General features: G+C 40.1%; 1 protein-coding gene across 5 annotated transcripts in view; it reads right to left on the reverse strand.

Moving 5' to 3' along the window:
- Positions 1-465: 465 nt before the first annotated feature.
- Positions 466-25,124, reverse strand: part of BMPER (BMP binding endothelial regulator) — a 156,326-nt gene continuing 131,667 nt past the window's right edge. For all 5 annotated transcript variants that reach the window (XM_074575473.1, XM_074575472.1, XM_074575474.1 and 2 more), the window contains 2 exons: positions 14,127-14,257; positions 466-7,888 (listed from right to left, as the gene is read on the reverse strand). In XM_074575473.1, the coding sequence (XP_074431574.1) occupies positions 7,707-7,888; positions 14,127-14,257 (313 nt within the window). In that variant the 3' untranslated portion in view covers positions 466-7,706. The remainder of the gene's footprint in view (positions 7,889-14,126; positions 14,258-25,124) is intronic.

Here is a 25,124-nt window from a genome sequence, read left to right on the forward strand (position 1 = left end):
CAAAAAAATAAATATACTTGGCAATTGCGAGGCCTGATCTGGAGCCCAACGGACATTAACAGGAGCCTTGTCCAAGCACAGATCAATGGATTTCTAACAAATTCATTGTTCCTAAAGATTCTGTGATTTTTTTAAAGCATTATCATTTCTGTTCCATCCATGGGAAAACTAAGGCAAACAGTGGTGAAGTAACTTGGCCAAGTTGATACCACATAAACAATTCACCAGCTGAACAAAGTGTCCCAAAATCCCAGCTCCCAAATCACAGGTAAAAGTAAAGAAAAACAGTCTGCATGGCTCCTCCCTCCCCTCCCAAGAAATAACAGTATTTAACATCAGTTCCTAGGAGAACACCGTATCAACCATTGTGCGGGAGATGTTGCTTTTCTGAGTCAGACCTTGCAAATCAGAACAGCAGTTTTCACTGATAGCTATGAAATAATCAGGCATCAATATTTATCTGCATAAAGATAATAAATATTAAGTTTATAAGGGAATAAATAATGTCTTTACAAACATACTCATCACAATCCTACTTTTACAAAATTATATTAGTACAATATTCTTGCAAAAACTGTATAGACACTCAAAGACAAGCCATGTCAAAGTTACTGCACAGTTTTGCAGTTCTGTAAGATACATTAACTACATAATCGTTTTAAATTCAACAACGGTATAAACTGAGACATACTGAAGACAAAAATTTAGTAAAACTTTAAATAGATTTCATATTTACATGAATGCACCTCAGGTGAAATCTGTTAAAAATTTAGCATGAGTAAGCAAAGCAATTCTAAACATTAAAATGTAAACATTCTGCAGTGATGCTCTTGACACTACAGAGCATTCTCTACAAATTGCATATAAAATATTTCAAGTAACCCATCCATACGTTAATGGCTTCAAACATCTAATATATGTGATACACACTGTAATTTTCCCTGCAGCTTCTCTTCCCCTTGGTCATTTGCAGGGTAACAGTTAATTATAATGAACAAGAAATGAAAAAAAAAAAAGAGCACATTTGTCTTTTGAAATAAGTATAACTGTATGGGTTCCCCTAGAGTTATTCTTGATGCACACCAGTATGAAGTCAGGGCTGTGGATCAGACATGGTGGGGTTCAAGCACCTCCATATTTATACCCCAAACTAGCAAACAAACGTTCAGGTGCCTAAGACGGGAGAAAAAATTTCCTCCAAACTCTACTTACTTATTTCACTCCCTGCAAGACACAGTGAAATTTTAACTGTAAGAACTGCATCAGCACTTATCCACTTCTGGGTTTTGATCCATATTCTGTAGAACCCAACCAAGTTTTTTGTTGAGTGACACTCAATGATAGTCATTAAAGAAGCTGAGCACTTGAACTAAGTGTTAAAAAAAAATCTTTCGTTTCTAAATTTTCTTTTCTTCATCAGTTTCTATATTCACTCTTCCTTTTTCCTTATTAGTACTATTTTTAAAATTATTGTGAAAGTAAATTAAGTAAAACAAATCACTTCTTCCCCCTTCATTTATAAAATTACTGATTTGGGCTTTTATTCTAATACAATGTTATCAGTGCTTTATACTGAACTATAGCTAGAAGCAATTAGAACTCTAATAATTGAGGGCAGCCACACCACAGCTATAAAGCCAGGATGGTGCTAGTATGATCTCAAACCAGTTTAAAACTAGTATAGCTAGCAACAGTTAACTCACTGAAATTGTTCCCTACTTTTACCAGTGCAAAAGAAAAAAAAAATCAAATTCCAGTATGTCCCTTTCTTTTAACAATAACAAGAAATAAAATAGGGTAGGAAATCACAATGTAATGTATGAAATTATTACGTTGGCATTGGAAATCAATAGAAAAAAAATTCTTCGATCTTCTAAAGTCTTAAAACAAAAGGCTTCAAAAAGCCTTGACTTCTATGATGTTCAAGCAGTAGATAGCAGCAAGATCATAAAATAGATCTATGTCTAGAAATCATGAAGAAATAAGAAATATCATGCTAGGAGGTTTAGTACTTGATCCTGCCAGATGCTGAACACTCTGGCCCTGACCCAGCAAACCATTTAAGCATATGGTTAGAAGTCAGCATGCGTGTTGCCCCATTGAAGCAAACGAGGTTATTCAAAGTTTGAACACATAGTTAAGTGCTTTGAGTGATTGGGTCATTAAAGTACCAACCACTTACTGCCAGAATATAAGGCTAAATTACCGCTATGAACAGGTTGTTGCAGAGCTGTCCATTACGAGGCTTACATACCGTTCTTTGAGGAACACTTTGAAGCATTTCTTCACCACTTGATAAGAAAAAAATGTGGGTCTGTCTGGGTGGGAAATTCCTACATTCCCTTCATTTCACTTGCGTGTGCAAAACCAAATTATATTGATGCCCAGGTATAAGCATCGCTTAGGGAAATACAAAGTGCTATGAATGATAATGGTAATTACACAATGCCACCACTCTCCCACCACACACACGCCCTCCATTAGAGGCAATTTCCTCCTGTATGTAGGGCTAGCCCTAACTGGTAATGCATAATGACAAGGGTAAAGTCAAGCAAAAAGCAAATGCTACGTGTCTCATTTAACATTGCTTAAAGTTTCCAAGATGCTGCCTGATGCCGAGCAACGTTGATGCCTGGTAAAAGCAGTATCGTCAAAAAGGAAACTTGTGCCCTCTTAGTAGAAAGTAGAACTTGCAATTTTATCTCAAAGCCTGGAACAAGACTAGTTATAAGAGTGCATTTGTAGCCTTCGTCTGACAGGTGTAGACTGGGAAATGATGTGTGTTCACTAAAACACGCATCCTGGAGGAAACAAAACGAGGTTTGTTGTGCTAGTGGAAGCACAAGAACCGAATTCTGCAGACGTTTGCCTCAGCTCAGCCCAGGAAATAAGATTCCTTTCTTTAACTTTGTTGACTTCTTCTACTGTGATTTAAGGGTTGAGAGAAAAGTAGGAATAGAAGCTCATGGTTTTATTTTAATTATGGATTTCTATACCTACCAATATACACCGGTTCTATTCAGATCTCAACATACAATTCCGCTGTGGTTGGTTTTGGTTTTTTGGGTGGTTGTTGGGGGTTTCTTTGCTCAGGGAGTATGGACATACTTTGCCTTTGTCAGAGAACACTTTCAGTTTAGTTCTTCCCATTTAGAGGTGAAAATATCCACACAGAAAAAAATTCCTCCTTTCTCATTTGCCTCTTACCCCTATTCTGCCATCCTGACTCTTTACTTCCTCACATTATTGTACCATCTTCATTCAAACACAGTGCCATGGCCATCCAAGGGATCAAGAGCCACCTCATGTTCATAGGAGAATCTTATTTTGTTGTTAGAGACTCTGTTTGGTGCTCAGGTGTCATGGTGATTATTGCACTAGAAATACTAATCTGTGCAACAGCGTTCACACAGAGAGAGGAGGAGTTCTGTAATGGCAGCACAGTTAGGCCTTTGTCCTGAAAAATTTGCAGTTGTAGACAAGAAATGTTCTGTAAGGAAGCAGAAACTTCTCTTTTGCCACAGGGCTTTCTGAAATGGTAAAACCAGGGATAGAAGAACAAGCATTTGATCAGCGGTATGTAACATAAAGTTCCTGTTTGTCAAATACTGAGACCTTGGCATAATGCCCCCTTAAGCTGGGACTGTTCCTGAAATACGTGAAACATCTCACGACTTCAGTGCTAAATACTGTTGACTGCCTCTCTTTCCAGCCTGTCCAGCTGCAAATGCATGGGCTGTTATTCTCATATCCATTAGCTCTGACATAACCTTGCCCACTTTTGATGAAGGCAAAAAAATTACCCTTATACAGTCACTCAAGATCAGTCCAGCTATTGCAAATGTCAGGTTCTGTCAGTGGGAGGCCAAGCAGTGTCAAACTGTATTTGAATCCTGTGTTCAAAAAAAGAAGAAAAGCCTCTGATGAGAACAAACTTTTTTAGGATATCTACTGGAAACTACTTACGTGATGCAAGGATAGGGGTATGATATTAAGAATCTTTTCATTTTTACTCCAAGTGCATATCTTACTGTGCAGAAGAAAGGTGTTCTTGGAAGATGTGGGAGTACCTACAGCATCTTGGGCTACAACTCAAATTGCTCTGCTTGGCTATGGCTTGTCTCCATGGTTTATAAGACTCAATATATATGACAAAAATAGACACAATTGAAATTAAACGAGGAGGAAGTAAAAGCTGACTTTCAAGCAATGATATGTGAGATATGGGACAACCTGACGCAAAGCAGACCTGAGTAGATTGGTAAAATACCAGCTGACATTCTCCTGGTGAAGTATGGCATTTCAGAACATTTTCTACCCATAAACTTAAAAAAGATGCATAAACCCAGAGCCTCATTTTCCCAGTGAAGTACAGAATATTAAATGACTTGCCAGGGAACACATTGCAGGTTAATGGCAAAGCTATTGATCCAAGTCTTTCCTTGATTCCATCCACTGGATTACAGAGCTATTTCTCAGACTTTCCTTTTGGATCAGTTTTTGTTGGAACCTCTGCTCCTTCAAATATATTTCACCTTACAAATTGGCACAAAGTTGTATGCACAGATTGACATAAGCATAATCAAGACCAAAATTTACACAACCATCAGTTTTGCATGGTGGACATACCATATGGATTATCAACCTTACTCTATTATTAAAAACACATTATTGCAGACTAAACACATTTAGCATACTAAAATTGGATTATCAGTGAGTTTTGTCAAAAATAAATCCCCAGTGATACGCAGAAAGTTTCCAGCTCTAGCATCCTAGGGGTAATATTTAATGAGGCAAGACAGCAGAATTAGAAAGCATGCTGCGCTAAGGAGGAAGATGGGCTGCAGCCCAAACCCTATGAGGCCAGTGGTAATGCTGTTACTGATGTTATTGGGCTAGACTTTCAACTTTTGAAAAGCCTGGGAGAGGCAAACAGGAGAGTGGAGTGAGACAGCCTCAGCTGGGACTGATGTGGTCTGAATAGCTCGGTTGGGCACAGGGTAACTATGGATATGGGTATAAAATCTGTGCCAAGTTGAAACTTGGGGACAATTTCTAGAAAAGCCAAAGTCCTTTACCTTAGACCGTACATGTGAACTGAGCAGATGACAGCTCTTACTGTTGCCTTGAAAACTGTAGAGTTTGGAGGAAAAAGCTCTACAGCACCATAAAGGAACAATCAGACAGCTTAGAGGTAAAACCACATTCCTCTCCCTCCTCAGTATGCATCACTAAAGCAAAAAGCAGGGGGCTACCCTTAATTAGGCAGATGTGAAAAAGCTAAACCGAGGAATGAGTCCTCATTTTGAGATGACCCGTAGGTCAGGTTTCAAACTGAACCATTTTAAGATTTAAAAATAGAGTTCATCCTACAGATAGACTGAAGTCACCTCTTCACCTGGCGTCAATTAAGCATTGCTTGAATGCGATCAGTGGACTGAGAGAGCTGGAGGGCTCTCCTTTCACCTTCCATTCACCTTCATCAGTCAGGAGAAGAAAAGGGAAGGACAGTTCTAGACACCATTCATGTATGCAATTCACTTTGTCTGTATTTTTGTTTTGGAAACACTGAGCAGTAAGTAATGAAAATCTATCAGTAATGAAAATCTATCCTAAACTAGAGCTGGGCAAATAACCTTTTAATGGTTTAGACCCGCCTTTCAGCATTGAAAGCTCACAGGCTGAAATGTTCTTTGGTCTAACTGATGCTTTAAATTATTTTAATGGCTGCCATTTTATGTTTTAACTCCTTGGACCAACTGCAATTGTTCTAAATTTCAGCTTCGCCATTCAATTATCACATGAGCCACATAAAACTCTTCCAGTTTCCTGCTCTGATGGGATCTGCACATTTGCAATGCTGCTTCCCAGTGCACTTGTGTATGTGGCTTCGAAACCCTCTGCCAGTAAAACCAAATTATTTGATTGTTCCGAGAAAATGAACACAAAGGGGACATAAAAAGATCAAGCTGGGTTTATTTAAGATTTGGACAAATGTCTGTGGAACGCTCCTGGCATTATTTGCCCAGCTCTTTTTTACACTGTGGTGGGGCAGCATTTTGGATAGTGTGGTGCCTAAGCTAACCGGGCTCACTCAGCATCTTCCTCCAGGACGGGATCACAGACAGGTTGTATAACCCAAGCGTGTTGCACCCACTCATTCACTGTAAACTCAGGCCCTGCGAAACTTCCTGGAGAGTGAAAAATTAGAGGAGAAAATTGTTCAAAGCATTACAATGTGCAATTTCAATGCGAGGCATAATGGAAGTAGCTGTGTGGGAGGACATTACTTCATTATAAACCTAAATCAGATGCCCAAAGATTTCTGTCATCTCCAGAGACCGTTCCATCAGGCTGTACAAGAGGTTTTCCAGTGGAAGAAAAATAGCCCTCCGTCCCTTCAGGGTTGAGAAAGTTGTATGGCTTTTTTAACAGTTTCTAATGAAATCCCATATTATTGCTTCTCCCCTGGGAGACTTCAAAAGTCATGCAAACTTCACAGAGCCCACATGTTCATAAACCTCAAGCAATAGACCAGTAAGGAAATAAACTGCAGTTCTCCAATTAGCTTTCGACATTCTCTACTGTTTTTTTGGTGGGGTGAATTTGTCTTTCTTCTAAACCATGCTGATAAATTAAATGAGTTACTAAACCCGGCATTATTTCATGTTTTAAGGCACACTGAAATCAAACACTCCAATTCACAGTGGGATTTGCTTTCTGCATAATATTTGGGGGAAATATGAAACAAACCCAGCAGTTTCAAACATGTTAAAGGGGCTAATACGTACATGAATATTTTCTTCAAACTCCTTATTGTGTATTCACAGCTACTGCCAAACACAACAACAGAGACGGGGTATTAGGATATGAAATGGGAAGTGGTCAAATTTTCAAAGTGAGCTGCTGGGTGCCAAACACTTTTGAAAATCTGGCCCCTGACTCTTTGGTGCCGTTCCAGAAAGAAATATCTCTATGCTGGCAGTTGGCCAGCCAGCTTTGGAAATCCTTCTGCACAGTTATTTCAGTAAAGCATAAAAGCCGATCCCCAGCTTTCTCTGCCTGATTAAGCACTGTCACCAATCACTATGCAGCTGTAAGGTACGCATGAAATATTCCTAGATAAATCCTCCATCTCCAGAGAAATGTGTTTCCTGTACAACTGTAAATCCAGGTTCGGTGTTGAAACTAATCCAGTCTGGCAGCGCTACGGCCCTAGAAAAGTTTCCTTGGAAACGACAAACTTATGCAATGGCAAAGTCATCCAATCTTTTCATGCCACTATATTATATTAAAAACACCTGGTTTATTTATACAATGACTTACAGATCAGGGTCCTAGAAATAATAATACATAAACTTTATAGCAAAAAATATACATATAATAATTCATCCTTCTATGATATATAGAAATGATGTATATTTGTGTGTGTGGACATATATATAAATATATGGGTTGTACTTACGTTTAGGGCACTTGTGTATAGATATGTGTATCTACATACACACAGTATACATTTATATATCTTTCCAGGTGCCACGTGTGTATACATAAACACACATAAATACACACACAGGTATTTACACTCTGTGAGTAGACGTGTACTTTGCAGAATCTGCACACCAACAGCTGGAGTCCTTCACTGGCTGTGAGCGTCGACGGGGTCAGCGACACCCACGTTAGCGTCCGCAGAAAGAGAACGAATGTCATCGCTGTGGGCACAGGACTGGCTTGATGCATCTTCCTTTGTGAAGAACTAAATTTGCCGGGCAGTGGCACCCTGCGACGCAGGGCTTGTTGCATGGGCCAATCTCGTTCCAGTTGTCACATGTTTTGACACATCCAGGACCGCAGGTATCATAAACTGCACCGTGTTTACACTGGGTTGCTGAAAGGCAGTTAAAAGGAACAAAATATGCATGTTACATAGAGTCACACAAGGAAAGTTACATATCTGTTTGCCTAGTGTCTACTGCAAATATCAAGAAGCACATTTTGGTATGACGATCATCTAGAGGAAAAAATTTCTTGTAAAGAGATTTCAGTATATTAAATGCAACTTTAGTTTACATCACAAATACAAAGGTAGCAAAATTCCTAATCAAAAAGGTATTAAGTTCCTAGCAGTCTTGAACTTTTTGAGAATTTTAACACCGCTGACGGTATATAAAGCTTTGGCAAGGTTTCTATCTATAAGCAGATCTATGCTTTATATTTAAGGCTTAGCATTGTTTATTTCTTACAATGACTCTTATCAAAGATTCTTGAAACATTTACAAGGACAGATGGTTATTATCAGTCACACTCCCACAGAAAAAAGAAGATAAAGGAACGTCATTCACCATTCAGACTTTCTATTCCTAAGATTATACTTTCAATATTGCATATTGCAACAAACCAAAACAATTCTGTTAATTCAGCAGCACCATTTCTAAAACAATTTTTTAAAAAAATGAAAATTAGTTCTTTCCACGTTTTATGCTATTTTACCAAGGGATCACTGAGAATGAGTATTCTTGTACTTAATGATTCCAGTATCTATATAGTTGACAGTACAATGCATTTCCAACATAAGAGACCACTGAGGGCTCAGCTAAAAGCACTATACCCCCTCCAGATCAATATTTAAACTCTTAATATTTTATATCCTGCCTTTTTAGTATGGAGAATAATACATGGTTCGATAGCGAATAAAAGCCTGTTATTCTTTCTAACAGCTATGCTGATGGCAAAAACAAGTACTGATAAAATAGTTTATAGATGGCAAGGGACTCTCAAGCATCCAGAATCACCTCTTGCTATTTACAGAGAGATGGTTCCATTAAGAAGGTTTCTTCCATTTTGAGAGAGATTGAAGGTCCAGATTTTTTAAAGAACAGTTCTGTTACGGACAAAAAAATGCTGGTTTGTTGTAAGGATTGGCCTTAGAGTGCCATTACAGTTCTGTTATTATTCATAAAGATTAAATATGTATAAGAGTGTATCACAGAGGATGGAAGTCTTCGTGCTAAGGCATCATAAATTTAAGGGGTTCCTCTTCACCAGTAACAAAGTGATCTTCAAAACAGCATCAACTTCTTGCAAATTTCACTTCTTGTACATTTTATGACATTTATACCTATGTGAAAAGCACCCCTAAAGAAGGAATTCTGGCAAGAATGCATACAAAGTTCTTAGGATGCAGATATTAAATAGACAAACAAAAAATTGGAAAAATAGGATAGTGCAGCAGAAAATGACCCTGGAGTTGTAGAGAATCAACAGCTGAATGTTAGATAGATATTAGATATTAGGTAGATATTAGGGAAAAAAAAAAAAAGTCCTCTAGCTTTAAGCATGAGAAAGCACAGGAGCAAGCTACCTAAAAACCCTGTGAGACATCTTTTATTGAACATAATTCTAGAATAGATTGGAAAAAACATCTTTCAGCAATGTTCTAGATAGATAGGTTTATTCTGCTTGTGGGCATAGATCTTTTGAGAACTTTTTTCCAGCTTTACATTTCTATCTTGCTCTGCAGGATAACTTTTATGCACGTTGAAGAAGCAACTAAAATGAAATTTAAATGACTAAAGGAATAACTAAAATGAAATTTAAATGAAATGGGAAATTTAGAAGGTGGCAAAAACATGCACAAAATATTGAGCATACAGTGAAACGTTATATTCACTTCAAACTCTGCACTTGCACAGTGTGTTAAGAATAGAGACTGAATCTCCCTAAGAGGGGAAACAAAAATGTGCGGAGTTCCCAGGAGCTTTGCAAACAATGTATTAACTGTCTAGAAAAGTAGACCAAGATGTTCAAAGACTGATAGCGATTGTCCACACACAACGTGAACTATCTTAAAGGGGCTATTTACTAGAAGCTTTTTCTCCCTCCTCTCTGAAAATGAGTTTCCCTTCAAAGGATCTCTAATTGACCAACGACAAACTGAAACTTTAGGCTTCAGTACATGCAGTTTCCATATAGAAAGGTCTGTGAGCTTCAGTTTTCAGGCTGCACAGGTTTCATCCCACAAAGCTTGACTGCAGTAATAGCCGGCCTGTTCATTCCATCTGAGCTCTGTTTGATGCCTCAGCTGGTGGGTTTGAGGAAAGTTGGCTGAGGTCTCCTTTCCACTTCCTCATCTCTGCCCCAGAGCAAATGAGAATATATTACAGTCTGCCCTCAGCAGCCGTGGCATCTGTAAGCACTCCGCAGCTCTGCTCTACCACACATGGATGTGGTATGTCAAAACACCTCCTTCTCCTTCAGATGATGCCATGTAGAAGATATGATGACTTTACTTTCTGCTGTAGGCAGTCTATAATGGCATTATTAACTCGCTGTCAAGGGAAAAATCAGAAAAGTACAATGGCTGCTGTTTAAGTTCCCTGGATGGCTTTTATTGTTGAGTGTTTCAGTTGTTAACATGTGGTGTGATTGATCCAGAACATTCCACTTCATCAACAGTTTAAAAAATAAAAATAAAGACATTCTGCAGTAGGCTTCCCAGGGACTGCTGAAATGAATCAGTACCATGTAAACATGGAAAACAGAAGTGATGCCTTTGCACCCATCTTTTAAGGCAAATTCCTCTCTTAAAGAACTGAGCTCTGTTAGTAATAACGTCCTTAGTGCACTAGCAAAAAATAATCAAAAACCCAACCCCAAAGTACAAAAGTTACTAATAATACTGCATTTTGCAATGTTACCAGTCCCAACAGGATTTTTCCACTCTTCTTCTAGAACATGTGTTTGGCATGACAGATGTGAGCTTCCTCAGACCGCTTTCTGAGCTGGCGGGATGATAGCCAGCTCCAGTCCAGAAGCCATATAGTCGCATAAATACAGCACTGTGCCTGAGCTAATAAACCCTGCCTAATAAGGCTATACAGTTTTCAGACCAGAGCTGGTTTATTCCAGCCAGTTTGGCAGTTTCACAGAGAAGGCTTGTATCTGTCTGCGCCTTTCTTTGTAGACACGGCCGTAATAATTTAGGAGGAATTCTTGTTCCCCAACACAAAAGCCAAAATACCTAACATGGAACTATTGAAGGATTCCCTTGGTGGATGATATCTGGTAAATCTGATTCCCCAGAAATTTTTGAGCTAATATTTGTGCATCAATGAATCATTCTGCTTCTTCTGTTAGTGTTGCACAGTTTGGGCTTTTGAGGTGTTTTGTAGGACTTTCAAACTGAATGCCACTCATGGTGCTTGCAATTCGCATCTCCTTCTAACACAGTAGAAGGCAATAGATCTGGGCATTGACATTGTAATGAAACACTTCTGTTAATCTTTTCAACTTTCAGGTTTTAATGAGTTTCCACTGAAAAGTCACAATAGCCTTCTGATACATATTCATATGGAATAAAGCTGTTAAAGGAAAGCAATATATAACTGGGAAAAGAGTGCCTTTGGCCAGAAAATTCCACAGCAGAGAAGAGGGGACCCAGGAGAGAAGAGTCAAAATCAGATATACACTCATCCTCCTCTAGTTCAACTGAACACATAGGAAAAAGAGAAAATTGTCTGTTGGAGCATGTCAGCACATCAGTGCTACCATGTGCAATTTGCACTTGAATGAAGTCCATACCTGCTTTTTCTTCTTGCCTATGTAGTCATGCCCATGGCAGGGAGCTATTGCCATCTGCCATCCTTGAGTCTTCTTTCTCGCAGTGCTCTCAGAAGTTCAATATTAAATTACTATGGCCCAGGGCCTTTCACCACTTCAGTTTATTTAAGCGCACTTTATAAACTGCTTGCTTAGCCTTTCTTGAGCTAAAAAAACTTCTTCTTTTTATCTCCTTTCCTTTTCAAATCTCTTCCTTCCATTTGCATCCTTTCTTTTCCCTCTCGCATGTATCACTTTCTCTTATTTCTTCTTTCCCTCACACTGGCTCTCCTGGTTCTTTTTCTTCTCCTTCACACATCATATTTCTTCCTGTGCCCATCCTAACAGGTCTCACTCCCCACTACATCCCATGGAAACCCATATTCCTTTCCAAACCCTCTCAGTTCCCATGCGGATCTCAACAACCCTTTCCTACCCTCACCATTTTCCTTACTCATTAGCTTCTTCTCTTCACCCCTCCGGCTAAATGACAGCTGACATTCTCCTTATAGAGCCAGCCTCAAAGCACAGCAAACCTTGAGCAGCAGTATTTCACGAAGGACTTAGAGGAGGATACACTGCCACACTGGGGGAGGAGGAAGAGCATGCAGGGAACAGGACATGTAATTCAGCCTCCTGAGCATCCTGTTTGGCTGGCCCTCCAGACAACACACGCTTTCTAAAGATTATAAAAATGAGCTAAGCGAACGGCAGTCAGGGTAGAGGAACTGGCAACCACACAAAATCTGGTTTTATAACACACAAAAGAGTAATTAAAACCTGACTTTACTAATAAGTATACTCCATTTTCATCACAACACAGCTCTTCCAAGTATCCCACCAGCTATGAAATGTCAAACAGGAAATGAAAGTCACAGAATGCTAAAGTTTTATTACAGATATATTGTTTCATACCCAGGAACTTTTATCCATAATTAGGACACAATAATTGTAACTACAAGTTTTGAGGAGAAAAAAAGTATGTTAAAAATTAAAATCTTGACGCTGGCCACTGGTAACATATGAAGTGCAGTGGATGTACTTTAATTTAATGCTATCTTGACTGTAGAAGATGGTACTACTTGTTTGATATTGGATGCTTAAGTGTTTTGAGGGTACTTGACCATATACAGCTTATCTGTATTTTCTGCTTAACAAGATTTCCCCTTTCCCTCTAGAAGTCTGCAGTCTGCACTGAGATTAGAAAACTTGCGTGGATTTAAACACTTCTTTCATTAGCTTTAATGGAAGATGTGTGTTTAAATTCCTTCATAATGTTCTCTCAAGGACTGTTTTTGCGTTTGAAACTTTTCTTGTCTTTGGTAAAATGCCAGAAAAAAATGTGAAAAGAAGCCTCAATTAGTTAAGTCGTGATATGCCAACACTTGTATAAACTCCTTAAGACACGGACTGGAGTTTTTATTCTCTTTACAGCATCTGCCACAGCGAGGTCTCAGTCTGAAGTGCTTTGGTCAAAAAAAAAAAAAAAAAAAGAAGTCAGAATGCTTGTTTCAGGTTCTGCATGGATCTCCTACCAGATCAATAAATTAAAATTACACATGTTATTAGTGCTCTCTGAGACCACATCCTTGAACAGGGCTTTCACTTAGTGACACCCTGTTTGGATTGTTCTGTGCCTTTGTAAGAAAAAAACCCGAGCCTTTTGGGAACAGTCAATCAAAGGTAATTTGCTCTGTCACTCACCCATCTCTGCTATCATGCCTTCAACAGAAAAGGAAATTGAAGTTGAGAGAGTAGACCCTGAGCCACACACAATCACCAAAATGGACCACAGAGTAATAGCTCTTTGACCAGCACCGAGTAGCCTTCTCTCCATTTTTTTTTCCAACTACTGTCAATTGCTTTACATAAATCTGAATACATTTCCAGGCAAACCGATGCCATTATAGAATGTCCTAAATTAATGAGACCATCATCAGGGGAAATAATCATTTGCAATATTGCATTTTACTTCAAGTGCCCATGACCGCAGGCCACCACTTCTCATGGAAACAATTACTCACAATTACTTGCAATTAATGCAGTCCTAATCACACGGGCAATCTGGTCCAAGTACCAAAATTAATGGAGGTTTGCATTTTAATATTCCCATTAAATACATTCTCTCTTCTTCCCTTGTTGAACCTATTGCAACCATATATGCACATTGTCTCTGGAAATATAAGTGTGCCTTAACAGGAGGTCAAAGGAGTTTAAACGTTACCTGCAATCAACTGTTTACATATTCTGAAAGAAAAAGGCAGGTACTTCTTCATGGAAGTACATAAAACTAAGATTGGCAGCATTAAAGGTGAAAAGTTTTCCAGCAAAATAAACATTTCTAATATTTGATGGTTGAAAATCTTTCCTGGTAAGGTCTTTTTCCATAACTCAGAATGCAACTTCCCTGCTGGTGCAATCCCAGTCCTACCTAGCTGGTTCTTTTTTGATCCTCCTCCACCAGAAAAAGGATAGTTGCCTATTAGTCTATGTCCTGGCTTATAAAGAAGCAATCCCAAAATGCTTACCTGCACAGTTCTGCTCCGGTACCCACTGGACTTTCAGCCCTTCCCTCTGACAGGCTCGGGCGTACGCCAGGAATGACTCGCAATAGCAGTTTTTATGGACTGGGCACTCGCACATGTCTGTCACACAGGACCTGCAGAAAAAAGCCCCAAAACAAATAAGCAAGGAAAGCTTTGGCAGATGTCTGCCCGAGGTTTGGAGTTGTTTACTTTCCAGTCACATGGAATCCAGTGCCACAGCAACTTGTGCTAAACGGCAAGAAAGTTAAACGCGTCTCTGCTGTCACATCCCAAGGGCTCATCTCTTTTTTGATGTGAGAGAAGTCTCTTTGGATGGCAGAGAAGTCTCAAGAGCACCAGGGAGATAGATAACCATGCAGAAACAGGTAGGTGAGAAGACCCAAGAAACGTCAGGCAGAGAGGACTGAGACCACAGTGGGAGAAAGCAAACTCCATTTTTCCAATGACTTTGTCTCAACCCAAGTTAAAGACTTCTTTCTTATTCCCTGGAAAGTAATAATTTAATAATTTTACCAATAATAATAGCAGAAGTGTTAAGTGGGTGGCTTCTGCAGGCAATGAGCACATGCCCTTTCATGCAAGGGATGGAGAAATGGTGCCTTCTCTCCAGGTTACCTCCAGCCTCTCCCGGCTTTGAAGGCCCCAAAATAGCTATATGCCTGTTTTCTCAGCAGCATCACTACTAAGTGCCAGACTTTACAAGACTCCAAAGGAGCAGGGGTGATGCAGCATAACTGAGCAATTCTCATGTTAGGAAATCCCTCAGGCGCTTGTTAACACCACCATCTTCTTCCATTGCATAAGATGGAATCACCACAAAACATGGCAGGGAGCAAAGCTGCTAACATGGCCCTTAAGTGAAACTGCTACTGCATATGTCACCACTATATTTCACGTTAGCTCATCCAAAATGTGTGCCCATTTGGCACAGACCTAAAATATAACTGGCAAAAGCTGGCGGATTTGCAGTCGGCAGTTTCTGCATATGCAAAATGCTTAGATACTTCTGCCAACGCAGCAATACAAATTCAGAAATGCCGAGTATCTGCTGCTACAAGTGGAATCAATAGAAGGCAGGGACAAGACACGGGGAAGACATACTACTCGGCCCTGTGAAAATCATGCCCTCAGTTCCTCTGGTTTCCACTGAGGGTGCTCTGTGCACGCACCTTGTGTGTCAGTGGGCAAGAGCCCCCTGCTCCAGGCACGTCCAGGGACTTCTCCGTTCCTGAGAGGACAAAGCAAAAAGCGAGCTCTCCATGTTAACTGCTCTTGCTATGGACCAAAAATTCAATTGTCTATAGGCTTAATTTTCCAGAAACTGAATAGGTACTAGCTTGGAAAAGGTGCAAACACCTCAGTCAAAGAAATCAGGAGCTCTAATGCCCATACAATCCCAAGTCATTGGGAACCCTTTATTCAAAATGAGGAGAGAGGATTAGTGGTCCTTCGAACACAGACAAGCTTGTTTCTGAATATCCACCAGTGCCCCTTAAAGAGGAGTATTTCCCCTTGCCAAAGCCGCTGGCTATTTCTGTGACCATTCATATGGTTAAACCTGACAGTTCTGCTTGACATTTACATGAACTTTTAATCATTTTACTCTCAGTGGACCCCCAACATGAAATTACCTAAAAATCACTGTGACAAATAAGCAACATAAGTGCTAATGTAAAAAGGTTACCTGTCCTGCACTTACCTGATATATACGTACTGTAGCTAAATAGAATTGCTTTGGATCATATATATAACATGTTTTTATTTACAGACCACTGGTTTTCATTTGAAATAACTTTACTTTCAAGGGACAATGTAATTTCATGTGGTAGGTCCCTTTACATCTTTCCCAGTAGCAGATGTTGCCGTATGGGTATCAGAGCTGATAGGCTGCAAGGAACAGATTAGCACAACATCCTTGGCATTGTTTGATGTTGTTAGTTGATAAAAGACCTTGTATAAGCACAAAGGGTCACCTTTTCACATGACACACTAAATAACTTTACACTGTTCCCTTTGGCCACAACATGTTTGTGATCTCTTGCTAGCATCCCTGCAGCAGGCACTGCTCCATATACCCCACACCATTTAGGAGGTCTATGTCTCATTTTACAGTGAAGTAGATGCTTGTTTGCTACTGCAGCAAATTATTATCACAAAGAGAGTCTGTAATAATCTCCACAGAGAGAGTACATTATCAAGGTACCATTTCATCTTTTTGTTTCTGTGCTAGCCTCCTTTATCAATCACATTTTACTGCCCTCCACTCAGATTTAGTTACTATTAATGCCTGCGGTGTTTAGGGGTGCTTGCCAGTGCCAGCTTGGTTATGTGTTCAGCAACTTCCTGCCTTAGAAATTATAAAATCCCAAACCTGAGGTACCCACTCTGCTTTTTATAACGTAAATACTTTTTTTTACCATTACTCAGAGGGGGACGCCAACTTCTGCACTGAGTCAATGCACCTTCAGCTACCTCAGGTGGTCACATCAGGGCAGGAAATCTCCAGGCTTACTGTCAATCACCCAGTCTTTTTAATCATTAACATGTTCATGGCAAGGCCAGCATGCACCCTGACAAAGCCTGCGCATGGTCTGGGGTCTTAGGGAGGCCAGGGCACCGATCCCAGTCTGCAGGAGGGCAGCCACGCTCTTTGAGGGTGCAGAGACTTTAGCCCCTACATGCACGTTGCTGGCACAACACCATTAGTCCTTGGCATTGAGATGGCCTTGGACATCCAGACAGACTCCAGAGTGAAACACCTCCACTTTGGCTGGGATCCGCACTACTTTTGCTACAGTGTTCAGCACGGGTGTCCACTAAGGAAGGTAGCAAGCCACGTGCAACACAAACAGTCCTCTGATTCATTACACACCTAATTGCTTGTGTAATTTTTCTTTTCCTGAAGAGTTTAATCCTGGTGACAGCTGCTGGGCTCAAGCCCTAGGCTTGGCTGAGGAGCAATCATCAATTGTGGTGGTTTTATTAATGAATTACAATTGCTAATTGTTTGTAAGGCTAAATTAATTAATTAAGGTTAAAATGATAGTAAAGGAAACTTTATGCACAGCTGCCAAGCCTAGTCAATAACAATAAAACCTTCTTTTCATAATGAAATTCCTTGCTGTCAAGTTTAACACATTAATATTAATTGCAGTTAGACGGATTAGTGGTTGGGGGAGAGGGGTCTTTTTATAACGTTTCTGAAATCAGCAGAGAGCAGGTCGTAGTTCGTTTGATAGCCATTGTGAGAGGCAAAGGGCAGTTCTGGGAAAGGACATGGAAGCAAAAGATGTCCATCCTCTGGGGGCTGGCTAGTGAGGGGGAGCTGGCGATGGCCCATGGGCAAGTTTGACTTTGTGTCTGTATTTTTTTCAAAACATGTTTTCTTCTTGCATATAATTACATTTCTCACATTCATTGTTGTTACAGTTGTATTAGAGGGCTATTACGGGATGCTTCATTAGGTAAATTTAAAAACTGATTCTGGTGTGCTGTACTAATCCTTTCCTCTTGCAAAAATCTTCAGTATGCCCACAGGTTGTTTTTTTCCCCTTTCCAGTGATTGATACATTTCAAAATTTATTCTCTACTACCCCAAATTCTGCCTCCTCTTCATTCCTCCTTTGAAACTGATAAATAGATTTGGTGACACTAACTGCATGTATGCAGAGACTTATCTGTAATCTAACTGTACTGTTCAAACAACAGAAAAATAGGCTTCTAGTAAAACTTTGGAATTATACTGATAATGAAGCCGTACTGACAAGTTACTATACTGCACACTCACAGAGACTCTATGCCACAAGGTATTGTGACTCTTTACCAAGACCAAAACATTTGCTTAAATGAAGTAAAATTAAGAATACATATCAGAAGCTTAAACATCAAAGCATTACAGTCATATAGAAATAATCCTACAGGAAGACTGCAGTACAAGTTACTTATAAAATGAAGCCATTTTACCACCTAGGGAAACACACACGATACTTCAGGCAGTCTTAGCTCTGCCCTCAGTGAAATCATAGAGAGATGCAATGATGTTGCGGTCCAAAAGAAAATTACATTTCTTTTAAGGACATATTTACATTTCTAAAAAATACTTGGCTGTGATGGTGCACTTTATCTGGAGTCCCTGCTCCAAATGAGCGCTGGAGCACAGCCAACCTCTGAGTCCTCAACTGGTACCAAGCGCCTCCCTGTGATACTTTTTGATGCTGCCTATGCTGCCCCCAGGGTGTGTGTCAGAGATGGAGCTAATTGGGTGTGTATAATCACAAACTGTTGCAAGGGGAAATCCATGAAAGTGAAGGCATCCGGCAGCTGTGGGACACACCCGTGAAGGAGACAAACACACACACACACACACTCTGCTGCCACATCTTCAAAGCGAACTGGATGAGTACAGTCCTTCAGCAACAGCCCTTTTTCCCATTAAACCGTGGAAAGTCTCCAAGTCCCACAAAGGGCAAAGAATCGAGTCCTGTGCTACACGCACTATTAAAAAGAAGAAGAAAAGATCACAGCAATGAAGCCTACAGCCTTAGTCTGTGCCACGCGGGATTGAAATTGCAGATGTTCACTCACTGAAGATCAGCAGTTCCTCTTCCTTTGCAGTACACACAAATCCAAAACCAGAACCCGCTATTTTTGGAGGGACTATTTCTTTTTGCATTTTTTTTTTTTCACATTTCACAACAGGAGTGTGATGCAGTGCATTTTTCAAACATTTTGGTACCTTCAAGAAGTGGCTCTACGCAGATGGAAAACACATCTTCCTCTTTCCACCAGTAGGTCTCAACTTTTCAAAAGCAATTAAAGATAGTGCATGACTACATCCATTTTATGCATGTGAAGAGACATCAGGCAGTGAAGAGGTTTGTCCCGTGTACCTGGGATAAGCCGTACACTTGCAAACTCCAGAGCCTGAAGGGTCATCTGCCTACAGAGGAGGATTAATTTCCAGCCTCACCATCCTGTGAGACAGACTTCTTGAGATAACTTCTTATTGGGTTTGCCAAATCAAAGTTTTAGTACAAGCTTTGCCTAATTTAGCACTGGCTATGAAAATAGCCATACTCTACACAATCGCCAGTTTGGATTCCCACAATCATATCAGAGTGCTCACAATTCAGCAGCAACACTCAGGATTTATTATTCCTGATCCAAAATTAGACTTCCTTTCTTTTCCTTTACAGGAAAAATAAAAACCAATGGCTTCTGTCCGTAGTCATGTTGTTACAAGACAATTTAGGATGGTTTTCCTACAAAGTTTCAGTGAGTTGCCATTATTTATGGCCCCTGCTAGAGAAGTCATTTCACAAGGTAAGAAGATGAGAAGATGAGCCATATACCAGTGTAAAGTGGAAAGGCTCATGCTGTTGCTATTGCAAGCTCTCTCTTGACTGTATGTGCATGCTTAATCTTACTGAAGTACTGAAGCACTGAAGCACGGTTTGTAGAGCTGGAGACTTTTTATGTCTCTGAGGCTTGAGATCAGAGGCTTAAGATCATTCTCTCTTTCTTCAGAATTTACTAACATTCATGCAAAAGCAGCAAATAACTCACGAGGAAGGTAATTTTGGAGGCTGCTGAAAACACAGAAGCCCTTACATCTATTGAGTATTCGTACAAAGCACTTGCCTGGGGAACAGACTGTTTCATGAAGCAGACGCAGTCATTTTCAAGGATCATTTCTTCCAAGAACAGGTAACTATATCTGCACTCCCTCTGTGCTTTTCCTACACATCATAACAATCGTAACATTGCCTTAAATTGGGGATCTGATAAAAGCATTCATAACAAAGTTAAATCACCAGTGCCCTGACCCGTTTTTCCAGTAAGTGGGAAAGTGCCCAGAAAAAGTGGCAGGAAGCACACATGCGCTTTGTAGTGGAGACTCCCCCATGGTACAGGAACCCCCACACTGCTGAACTGCCTCCAAAAAACCCTAAAAACGTGGGAGCAGAAAGGGAACTCACAGCTCATCTTTGGTGAGCAGTGCACAGCAAATCTACTGCAGGCATATGCTTTCCATGGGGAAATCTCATTCCTATAAAGAGAGCATTGGCTATAATGCTTGACAGTATCATAGTTATTTTGGGCAGATTGCAGAGGAGGAGTTTGCAGCAGTAGACATTTGAATCACACATTCAAATTTCATCCTGATCCCCGACTTTTGTGCAAATTTGACTCAGTCCTGGAGTGTATTGCCCCGCAGAGTCAAGCAGAAAGAAATGATAAAATACACAACTCCACCAAAGGACAAGGGCTGCACGTGATCTAAGATTTCTAGGGCATAGCAGTCACATTACACACATGTTGAAAAGTCCTAATTTAACTCCGAGTGCCATTGTTCCTGCTCCAGATATAGACTTGGCACTCAGAGATAATTAAACAGAATCACACAAGATATCCACATCCATCTCTGCCTTGCCAAGGCACCCTTCCAAAGCAGTTATTTAGAGGAGTTCAGTCAACTTGGGAGAAGGATGCTTTAAATGCAAGTGGTAATTATTGTTGGTAATTTCCAACATAGTAGAGACAGAGAGCGATTCAATTTTGATTTCATTGCATATACAGCTCCTTTAAAAAAAGTCAGAACCCATACTTTCCTCACAAAGGGTAAGCAAAAACGGTATTTTCCAGACACTGAATAAATGACGGTCCATGTAGACCTCTGAAAAAGCATACTGTGCTGCACAATATCACCACAAGCCTATACTACGTGCTGCTAAAAGTATTATCCAAACGCTTTTGGAAAATGCCAAAAAGAGTGTTCTATGTGTATTTTTAACCTTTAAATAAAGGGCATGCTGTGCCAGAATTGTGTTTTATTGCCTTAACCAACATTACCCACATGAATATGGTAAAATGAACAACGAAACATTCTGGAACATTTTCTAAAACTGAATAAAATTAAAGTTCTCAGGACAGCACTACCCTGACACCATATTTATAATAAGCCTACATATGCAGTAGCAGTGGTAAAGGCAATTAAAAGAGGGAAGGAGGAAGAACCAAATAAAGAACAGAACAAGCACAGCAACCTTCCCTACTTCTTTCTTCACGATCATTCTCCTACTAATGTGTCAAGTAGGCTTTTTCTGTCTTGTGCTTGGATCCTTACAGGCGCCTGTGGCTTTAAACGTTCTTTCTGGTCCTGAGAATGGAAAGGTTGGCTAAAATCCCTCCGTGGGGAAATAGCTGAACCATGACTGAGGAAGACAATGAAGTCCCACGCTGGGCTCCAAGAAGCATCTGGTGTGACTCAGAATATTTCCTAGAGCTGATAGTTACAGTACAGTTGAGCAGCTGACTTGCCACCTTTAGAAAGAGTGTATTTTTGCTCAAGAAACTCGAACAGAATATGGAAACGCCATCCACAGCCCTGAAGAGCTGACCTCTTGCACTCCCACTCACTTTCAGAAAGTGGGAAAGAGTTTTCACCTCCTCTTCCTCTCTTTCTGTTGTGTTGGGCCATGCAGAGTTTACCTTTAAAGTCCTGTCATTTGAAATAAATATTTGTATGCGTAAGAACTCAAGTGGTTTGAGTTTAAGCTCATATATAGCATATAGCTTGAGGTGAAACAGTTAAAAACCAGTTCTCTGTGCACATTACATACAACATCGTATATGGAACTATTGGAATAAAGAGGACATACAGCATAAGCTTCTTAACCCATTCAAAACAAGTGCTCATTATCACATTGAATTGTGCCCATCAAAAAATGTTCTCTTTTACTTGCGCACCTGAGCAGTGTACATACAAATTGTTCCACTTTCTTTGGTGAGATCACTGCTAAAAGGATTTGGCTGCCTGTATGTTGTATGATCTGTAGTTTGTATATCTGGCTGGAAAATACAAGGACGATAATAACTCTGCTTTAGAACAGACAGGGTTCCCAAACTCATTATGAAGAGGTCATTTGCAACAAAAAGTTTGGACCAACAGATACAGAGGCAAATTTAAGAGTATCACCTAGAACCTGACACCGAAGGTTCAAAATCTGGAACCTGGTTTCTGAAGACATGTATTTCTTCAGTTAATTAATATCCGCAGTCATCCACTTGCAAATATGCATCACATAATTAGTAAAGATTACAGTAGTTGTATGTCTAATGCTACGTGATACGGCTTATCATGCATTTTTACAAGGCTTTCTGGCGAAAAATCTCTTGGTGCTCTATGGATTTACTGAAAGAAAGTTCAGAAAGAAAGTCACCTCCCAAGGGGTTTTCTACCAAAAATCCCATCTTTCATAGGCCCAATAGCATAAGGTGTACAACCTGTGTGCCCATCACTGACTCCCTGTGGCACAGTGTTTTGACCAAACTGATCTACTTTGTGTTTCGAGAAGCCCATTATTTCCCCTTAGAAGCCACAACCTAGAAAAATTCCTAAATTTCATAATTTCCTGTTTTGAATTTCTTAAGCCAATAAGATTCCTTATTATTTATCCTGTTCTGACACAATGCAGCAGTATTCAAGCTACTTCAACTGACCACATCATACTGGTATTTCAGATGTGTATATCGTCTTTTTTATGAGTGGAAGAGAAATGGAGGATGTCTTAGTGGACGTCCTCAGTATCCATACTAGTACTTCTACAGGGAACTATGTGCACACGCTTAGCTTACCACTTACACTGCTAATGTGAATTTGGCCTATGACAGAGTCACTCCATCGTAATGGAATTTTCAGTGTCCTCTGGCATAGCTACCATGGAAAATCCATCATCATTTTGAGCTTTTGCATTATGTAATTAACATAAAATTTTATCTTTTTCTCCATGTCTAGACTTGATTTTTAAAGAAGAGTCCACCCAGTCTCCAGTTCTTTAGGCACAAGTGGAGACTGAACTGTCATATCTTATCTTGAGAGTGGAAAAACCAGTCATTTCAATTCAATTTCAAAAAGGCAGACATGTTTTAATATCTAACTTTATAGCATTCAAGTGGAACTTTCAATCAACAGTTAAACTTTATTATTATGTTTCATACAGTGCAAACGAATACAGCATAGACTAAATGAATCTGATATGACTGCATCAGCTTTCACTCTAGTAGACAGAGAGCCCATTAGTGTATTCTTTGTGACAGTCCTCATCTGAGAAAAGCCAGAGATTTTTCAGAAGCTTATAAACATCCTAGATAGAACCTCAAAAATTATTGAGAGGTTTTGAAGTCATGGCCCTACAGAAACATAAACCATGTAGATATACCAATAGCATATTGCCATAGCCATGAGATAGATATATAAAATAGCACAAGATTTAAATCTTCTAAAATAAAAATTTAAAACAGATCATCTCCTTCTCTCTAATGACAAAATATATCGTGGCCCTGCTATGCTATCTGTCATAAAAATATGTCATATCCAATAACAAGCACAATGAGAACACGAAGCAGGAAATATTTCTGAAGTGTAAACATAAACTGAAGTTATCTTCAGCTTTTGATGATGATTCACTGTATATATTTCCAAGGAGGTCCTGTGATATAATAATAAACAGGCTGGCTAGTTTAGAAACTCACATTCTTAAACTCTGCAGAGCCCACTTCCCGGCTTAACCCATATATAATTAACTTCAATCAAGCATATTTTTCCTCTAGGTGGCTGCAGAGCATTTAAAAAGTTGCTGGCTCCAGATGGAATATGAAAGAAAGAGAGCACGGGAAAGAGCAGATAGGAAACCACTACTTAGAAAACAGCTTTCCTCCTCATCTTGCTCCCTTTACAAACCAAGAGTCAAAATCTCGTTTCAGCAAAGTCAGGCTCACTGAGCATGCTACCCTTCCAGCCTGTCACATGCTCACCGCGCAATTCATCTCAGAGGTCTCCCTGTTTGCTCTTAATCAAAGATAACCGCTAAAAATAGGAGTTGCAAAAAGTGGCGTAAGAGCCAGCTTACCTGAATTGAAACGTTTAAAAAACCGCTCTGTTTCTGGTTTTATGGCTTCCTGTGTGGTCCTGGCCCAGACCCACACAAAGACATAAGCACATAAAGTTTGATTTAGGCAGAATTCAAACTCCCAAACGCAAAAGTACGGTCTTGGCTTGGTTGTCCTGACCCCAGCAAGGCTGACCTTTTCTCACTGGATACTTAGTTCCTGCCTTTACATTTCCTCAGGCACCTCTGCTTTTGCTCTGCATGTTCTCAAGACCATGTGGGCATTGGCGGGCATAAGCCCAACTGGCATCCCGACAGTGAGGTCCTCCTGCCCACTGAGGAAGCCTATCTTAAAACAGCAGCAGTGCTCCCGTGGTGCCATTCAAGATTCAATAGACCAGAAGGAGAAGGTGAGCATAACAGTTAGATAGTGATACAGGACTCAGACAGGAGACAAGAGACCTGGTTTCTGGTCAGTTTGGCTTTGCCTGCTACTTCATACGCAGAAAGCTTTGGATAAGAGATGCTCTGCGTACTACCACAGTTCTTTAACCCTCCTGAGTGCAAGATGTCAATTCCAAAACACTGTACAGAGCCTGAAAATACAGTGGAGGAAATGCTGTCTCCAGTTAAATTGATGAGGATTTTCCTACTGACAACACAGGAGCCAAGACTCAGAACTGTCATCAGCCTTTTTTTTGCAGTTCTGTACTTCAAGGCTTTGAAGGATCCAGACACTTTCAGGACACAGCTGAACATTAAATTCAAGCTTCCTGAATTAAAATGCTATGAACTAAAATTTCCTATACTAGACATAAGTAACTCCACAACATATCAGCCTGGCCTGGGAGCCAGAGGAAGCCACATGAATGTTATGGTCAGACTGACCTAATTCTGGGTGAGGTGGGATGAGATGATACAAGCAGACAGAGCCAAGGTTTGTTCTCCTCCATGACAAACTTACCTTTCAGTATGTTGGTCTGGGCACGGTCATTTACTTGGCTAAATACAATGACAGCTCTGATGTGAATCAACAGTCTTTAAAGAGAAATGCTGGCCATGAGCATAAGCAAACCCTCCCTGTCACAGA

The sequence above is a fragment of the Larus michahellis genome, chromosome 2, assembly GCF_964199755.1.
Source record: "Larus michahellis chromosome 2, bLarMic1.1, whole genome shotgun sequence".
Classification (NCBI taxonomy): domain Eukaryota; kingdom Metazoa; phylum Chordata; class Aves; order Charadriiformes; family Laridae; genus Larus; species Larus michahellis.